The sequence below is a fragment of the Malaya genurostris genome, chromosome 3, assembly GCF_030247185.1.
Source record: "Malaya genurostris strain Urasoe2022 chromosome 3, Malgen_1.1, whole genome shotgun sequence".
Lineage (NCBI taxonomy): Eukaryota > Metazoa > Arthropoda > Insecta > Diptera > Culicidae > Malaya > Malaya genurostris.
This window is the reverse complement of record NC_080572.1, coordinates 3,159,151-3,166,382: the sequence shown is the minus strand read 5'-3', so window position 1 is coordinate 3,166,382 and position 7,232 is coordinate 3,159,151. Positions and strand designations below refer to the sequence as shown.

At 43.8% G+C, this 7,232-nt stretch overlaps 1 protein-coding gene across 1 annotated transcript; it reads left to right on the top strand.

Annotated features, from left to right (window-relative positions):
• Positions 1-5,284: 5,284 nt before the first annotated feature.
• Positions 5,285-5,857, top strand: LOC131438350 (uncharacterized). Its single transcript, XM_058608343.1, has one exon. The coding sequence runs from the start codon at positions 5,285-5,287 to the stop codon at positions 5,855-5,857; it is 573 nt and encodes a 190-aa protein (XP_058464326.1).
• The last annotated feature ends 1,375 nt before the right edge of the window (positions 5,858-7,232 follow it).

Below are 7,232 nucleotides of genomic sequence, written 5' to 3'. Positions count from 1 at the left end.
ATTCCAACCTCAAAATGGAACAACAAGCTGAGATCAGTTCGTGCTGGCATCTCATCAGACACAGTCGACAATTGCTTACGGTCGAGACGATAGAAACAAAGACAATACAGTGTAGTGAACAATAGAGTGTACGAAATGGGCAAGTACGATTTAACAAAGCCTGAAACTTGGCCTACAAGGCCGAATTCAATTTGTATTGATTTCAAGCGCTGCAAAGTTAGGCCAGCAGCAACCGAAATTGAAATCTTGCTTAAGGAACGAATACATCTAAACGTTACTGATGTAAGTGAGATTCAATTCAACAAGGCGTCTAACTGTGTGTACATTATGTTCAAACGTGAAAAAGATGCAATTGCATTTGCTTCGGTTAATAACGGGGTGCACAGTATTGATCATGACAATGTTAAATATAAAATCCCTGTGTACATGGTGGACAATGCCATAGAAGTACGCGTGCATGACCTTCCCCCGCAGACCAGCGAGCAGTATGTTCGGGAATGTATGTCGCAGTACGGTGAAGTTCTTTCCATCGAAAGGGAAGTATGGCGGATTTTTTTTTCCGGGTATCCGGAATGGCGTGCGAGTAGTACGTATGCAACTACGTAAAGCAATTCCATCTTACATCATTTGTGATCAAGACGGGATACATCCGTGTAAAACGCTGATTACGTATGAAAATCAACTGGTTACATGTCAGTTTTGTGAACAACCTGCACACTACGGCAAACCTTGCACTGAAACTGCAAAAAGGACATCTTTAAACAAAAATAAGGACAACCGCCCAACAACGGAAACTAGTGAGCGCAGTACTTCTGTTGTACCATCAAACCCACCAACAACTGCAAATAATGCACAACAAGGCGCGTCTACAGCAACTTACAACCAACCCAAGAATGCGAATTACAAGGAAAACAAAGAAAAAACGGAAACCAACAACGATACCACCGATGCGGCAATGGAGGACGAGACGAGCCACGAACAAAGTGCCCCTCACTCATCGCAAGATAAAAATGGAAGCTCCTCTCCCCCTAGAAAAAGGGTGACAACGAGATCCAACGGTAAAAAAATTATTTTATCTAATAAAAACATGGCTCATTCGGCCACGTAAAGCTTGTACGCAAATTGGCCTGAATAAAAAATTTTTTATAAAAAAAAAAAAAAAAAAAAACAAGCTGAGACTACCGCAGCCGTGTCGGTTAAATTGCCCGAATTCTGGAAGAATGACCCCCACATGTGGTTCGCACAGGCGGAGGCCCAATTCCACCTGGCACAAATAACGAAGGACGAAACGAAATTCTGGCATATTATTGCTAGGATTGATCAAGGTGTAATATGCCATGTGTCAGATTTGGTAGCAAATCCTCCGGCTCAGAATAAATACACGGCTATTGAGGAACGACTCATTGCTCGTTTCGCAAGCCAGACTGGAACAATTGCTTGGCTCATGCGATCTTGGAGACCTCCGTCCTACTCATTTGCTCGCCCGAATGCAAGATGTTGCCGCTGGGCTGAACGTGGACGAGAATCTCATGAAAATGCTATTCCTGCAACGTAAGCCGGTCAACGTACGAACCGTATTAGCTATAAGCGATGGTAGTCTTTCCAAGCTGGCCGAGATGGCCGATAGAATGATTGATTCTGCGCTTAATGATGTTGCTGCTATTAATGTTCCACAAGAACCCGCTAGTACTGGCGACAGTTTGGCGGCTCTGAAAGAAGAGATACAAGTACTCAGTGCGGAGCTTCGTCGCCTAAAGGCTGGACCAATACGAAACCGAAGTCCATCAGCGTCGAGAACGAAGACTGGAGCAGATATGTTTTGCTGGTACCATCGCAAATACGGATCTGATGCACAACACTGCAGAGAGCCCTGCTCATTCAATCGGAAAAAAAACTAGAAATTTGCCCTCCTGACTCGGCGCAGGTGGGCGCTAATTTCACGAGCCGTCGTCTGGTAATTTTTGACAAAACACTCCGCACAAACTTTCTTATAGATACAGGATCCGATGTATCTATAAATCCCGCGATGAGAAATGACAAGATAAATGGGACAGCGTCGTTCTCCTTACACGCTGCAAATGGAACGAAAATCAATACATATACAAGCAGATTTATTTCTATCGATCTCGGGCTTCGTAGGCGATTCACTTGGCGCTTCATAGTGGCTGACGTCAGCAAGGCGATCATCGGTGCGGATTTCTTGGCGCATTTCGGACTGCTGGTGGATTTAAAATGCAAGCGGCTGATCGACGGGACAGCCAAACTCCGCTCACAAGGGAATCTTGTTCCGGTCGATATCCATGGAATCCGAGTCATCGATTCCCAAGACCCGCTCAATAGTATTATGGCCGAATACCGTGAAATTTTGGTTCCGTCATCAATCCAGAAAGAAGTTATGCACGACGTAACCCACCACATTGTAACTCATAGACCTCCCGTGGCGTCGAAAGTTAGGCGAATGCATCCGGAAAAGTTAAAGGCAGCGAAGGATGAATTTCGAATAATGTGCGAAATGGGAATTTGCCGTCCATCCTCTAGTAGCTAGGCCAGTCCACTCCACTGCGTTCCGAAACGAAATGGAGAATGGAGGTTCGTCGGTGACTACCGCCGTCTAAATAAAGTCACTGTTCCAGATAGGTATCCCGTGCCACACGTCCACGATCTTCTCAACCGTTTCGAAGGTAAGACCATTTTTACAACGCTTGATTTAGTACGGGTCTATTACAACATACCTGTAGAGGAAAAGTATATAGAAAAAACAGCCGTCATAACCCAATTTGGTCTATACGAATTCGCAAGGATGCCATTTGGCTTGTGCAACGCAAGCCAAACCTTTCAACGGTTCATGAAGAAGCTGTTTGGAGGTTTGGACTTCGTCATTGTTTTCATTGACGACATCTGCATTGCCTCAGCAAACGAATCGGAGCACGGTGATCACGTACGTTTAGTTTTGGACCGTTTGAAGGAGAATGGACTGATGATAAACTTTGATAAATGTAACTTTTCCAAACCTGAAGTCGAATTTCTCGGGTATTGTGTCAACAAGGATGGCATTCGTCCGACGTCATCTCGAGTTGAAGCCATTCTCAATTACGAGCCTCCCACAACTGTTAAGGACCTTCGTCGTTTCCTCGCATTGATCAACGTCTACAAACGATTTATTCCACATGCGGTAATAGTTCAAGAGAATTTACGAAAGCTGTTTCCTGATAATAAAAAAAACGATACAAGGGCAGTTGCATGGGAGCCCGGTGCGAAAACATGCTTCGACAGATGCAAACAGTCACTTGCAGAAGCGGCTTTACTTCACTTCCCGGACGCTTCCAAACCACTAGGCCTCATGATCGATGCCTCAAATTTTGCGGCTGGTGCTGTTTTACAACAATTTGATGGCAGCTCTTGGCAACCCCTGGGACTCTTCTCGGCAAAGTTCTCAACGAGCCAGCAGAAATATTCTACATTCGGCCGTGAACTCACGGCAATGAAGCTGGCAGTAAGATATTTCAGATACCTTGTCGAAGGACGTAAGTTTACGATCTACACGGATCATTATCCACTCACTCACGCATTAACTATCGACCCTAGTAGTCGTTTGCCGCATGAAGAGAGATATTTAAGATACATTGCTGAATTCACGACTGATATACAACATATTACTGGGAAAAACAACACTGTAGCGGACACTCTATCGAGAGTGGGCGCGCTTGTGGGAAACATAGACTTCCACCGGATTGCTAAGGATCAAAGCAACGATCAACAACTGAAACAGTTACTGGGGTCAAGAAAAACATCACTGAAGTTGGAACTGAGAAATTGTCCTTACGTAAATAACCCTATTTATTGTGACGTTTCAGCCAACCCTCGTGTACGACCATACATTCCTGAATGTCATCGTTCGGAAATAATGTCACAGCTTCATGGACTCGCTCATCCTGGTGCGAAAGCAACAAGAAAACTCGTAACAGATCGATTCGTTTGGCCATCAATGAACAAGGATATTAACCATATCGTTAAAACTTGTCAACACTGTTAGCTATCCAAGGTCACACGACACACGAATGCACCACTCGCGAAGTATGAGGCACCGAAAGTACGTTTTCGTCATATACATATGGATTTGGTAGGTCCTCTTCTGCTGTCAAAGGATTGTAGATATCTGTTGACCATAAACGATCGTTTCACGCGGTGGCCCGAAGCAATTTCGCTTCAGGACATGACGGCACCCACTGTAGCCATGGCACTGTATTCGGTGTGGATTGCACGATTTGGTACCCAGAAACCATTACAACCGATCAGGGACGGCAATTTGAATCAGAACTTTTTAAGGAGCTGGCTCGATTATTAGGTGTACATCACATTCACACAACAGCCTATCACCCGCAAGCGAATGGTATGGTGGAGCGATTTCATCGCACGTTGAAGGCTGCTTTAATGTGTACAGATGCAAAAAACTGGTACTACCGCTTAACGTTGGTACTGCTTGGGCTGCGGTCTGCATATCGAAATGAATTGCTGTGTTCATCTGCCGAACTAGTGTACGGACAGGCACTAAGAATTCCTGGAGAGTTCTACGATCCGCCAGATTTTAATGTTGATCGAACGGAGCTAGCAAATAATCTGCATCGTACATTCTCAGAACTCAAAGCACCAGCAGCAACCCGGCACATAAATGAACGCGCATTTGTGCATCCCAATCTGAAAACATGCACTCATGTGTTCGTCCGAGTTGACAGCGTCAGGAAACCACTGCAACAACCTTACGAAGGCCCCTACAAAATTCTTCAGAAGAACGATAAATGTGTGGACGTCTCAATTGCTGGCAAAAGAGTGACCATCTCAATAGATCGAATAAAACCAGCACACATCTGTGGAGAAAGTTTTGCGAATCATCCACAAGACGATCACCGTACCAAAGTTACCCCAAGTGGTCACCGCGTCCGCTTCTTGGTGTAACTGGGGGGACTTATGTGGCGCTGCTTACGAGCCACCCTGTTGCCATCCTTCCGAGAGAGAGAGAGAGAAAACGATAGACTCCGAGAGAAAAATAACGAACCAGTCAGTACAAGTTCGCCATCACGAGAATATACGCGTTTCAGAATCACAGAAAATAAAACTACTTCTTTTCAAGCTAAACCGTCGTGAATCTGTTTGAAATTACGATCACTGTCCCCACAAAACTATCGATGAAGCGGTTAAGCGAGCACGCGAAGTAAAGTTTATTCATTCTCAATGAGGATTTGAAATCCGGAACTGGGTCTCTAATTCTAAAGACTTTCTCCGAGAAATGGGAGAGCAACACTCAAACCACCAATCCATACACTTTCACCAGAACAAAGACACTGAAATCGAAAGGGTTCTGGGTATTGTGTGGGATCCAGAAAGGGACGTTTTCTGCTTCTCGGCAACGCCGCCAACGAAGGTTCAGGCTATGCTCCAGAGCTTGGAACGTCCATCAAAAAGGGTCGTTCTCAGTTGTGTGATGGCTATGTTCGATCCTCTGGGCCTTCTTGGACCATTCACGATCATGGGGAGAATGCTCGTGCAGGATTTGTGGCGAACTGGTTGTGAGTGGAATGATCCGATTGACGATGAGTCGTTCGAAAAATTGATCAAATGGACCACAATGTTAACAGAGGTCGCCAAAATCCAAATTCCTCGTAGTTACTTCGGTGATGCAGAATCAAATCAAATGGAAAACCTTCAATTGCACATCTTCACTGACGCCAGTGAAACCGCATACGGTTGTGTGGCATATTTCCGTGTCGAAGTTAATGGAGAGGTTAGATGTGCGCTAGTAATGAGCCGTAGCAAGGTGGCACCGCTTAAAATGCTGACAATTCCTAGACTCGAGTTGTAAGCGGCAGTCTTAGTGGCCAGGCTGGCGGTATCCATTCGACGTAATCACAGTATAAAGATAAAACAGCAGTTCTTGTGGACAGACTCAAGGAACGTTTTATCGTGAATCAAGTCCGATCAGCGTCGATACCGGCAACTCGTGGGATTTCGTATTGGTGATATTCTAAGTCACTCTAGCGCAACGGATTGAAGATGGCTTCCGACAATGGATAATGAAGCAGACCGCGTGACAAAATGGAAGCTTGGGAAGAGTATACACTCCGACAGTTCTTGGTTTAAGGGAGCAAGAATGCTATTCTACCAACAAAATGAGTGGCCAAAGCAGTCTGTAATTTCTGCAAACACCAACGAAGAGTTAAAAGCACACTTGTTTGTCCACGACGTTACTTTATCCAAAGTGCTGGCAGATTTTCGTCGCATTTCAAAATGGCGGATTTTAGTTCGGATGGTTGCGTGCGTGTTTAGGTTTATTTCTAACCGTCGACGGCGAATCAGCGATCAAGCGATCGAAACGCTGAAGGCAACAAAAACACAAGCAAGGTCAACTCAAAGGGTGAATTGGGAGACGGAGCGTGCTCCCTTGAAGCAAGAAGAATTCCAGAAGGCGGAATACACTCTATTAAAAAAAAGTACAATATGAAGCATTTGGGAACGAATTGAAAGTGTTGATGCACAATCGTGGCTTACCAATTCGCTTACAACAATTATCCATAAGTTATCAATTTAATGAATAATAGTGAACAATCTTCCACCTGGCAAATATTTCGTCAACGAAAACTCTAAATCTTTCTTTAAAGAAGAAGAAAAAGCTTTATGAAGGTGCATATTGCCCCGTGATTGTCAAGAGCTTTTTTCCGTTGTTTTGATGGATGTTTACCCGTTGTTTAAGATCATCCTGCCTTTATGTTCAGATAATCGTCATTTCCACGTATTTTCCACGATCGGGCGTCATGACCCGCAAAAAGACAATTTTTTTTTTGTAAAATAAGATATTTCATGTATTTTTCAATGCATTCAGCGAATATTTGTACGTAATTTTGAGAAATAATGATTACGAAAGGTAGTCATGCATGAAACTCTTCCGTGTTATTTTCTATAGTTAAGATATAGCTACATTTCCTTAGGGGGTACGTTTTACCCCATCTACCCCTAATAGCGAAACCATGATAAGGTTTACCTCATACCTATAGAATAAAGCGCTTCTGCGGTAAATTCAACTTAACTTGCATTAATAATTTATTTTTACTGTGTGATATGATGAATCTTTGTAAATACAAAAGTATCTACAATAAATTCTTTCACAATTTTGAATGCCCATAATCTGTTTTAAATGACCAAACACATTTTCCTGTAGTCCCTAGGAGCAACATATATTA

Coding starts and splice junctions, on each gene's coding strand:
- LOC131438350 (XM_058608343.1), top strand. CDS start 5,285: ATGGGAGAGCAACACTCAAACCACCAATCCATACACTTTCACCAGAAC.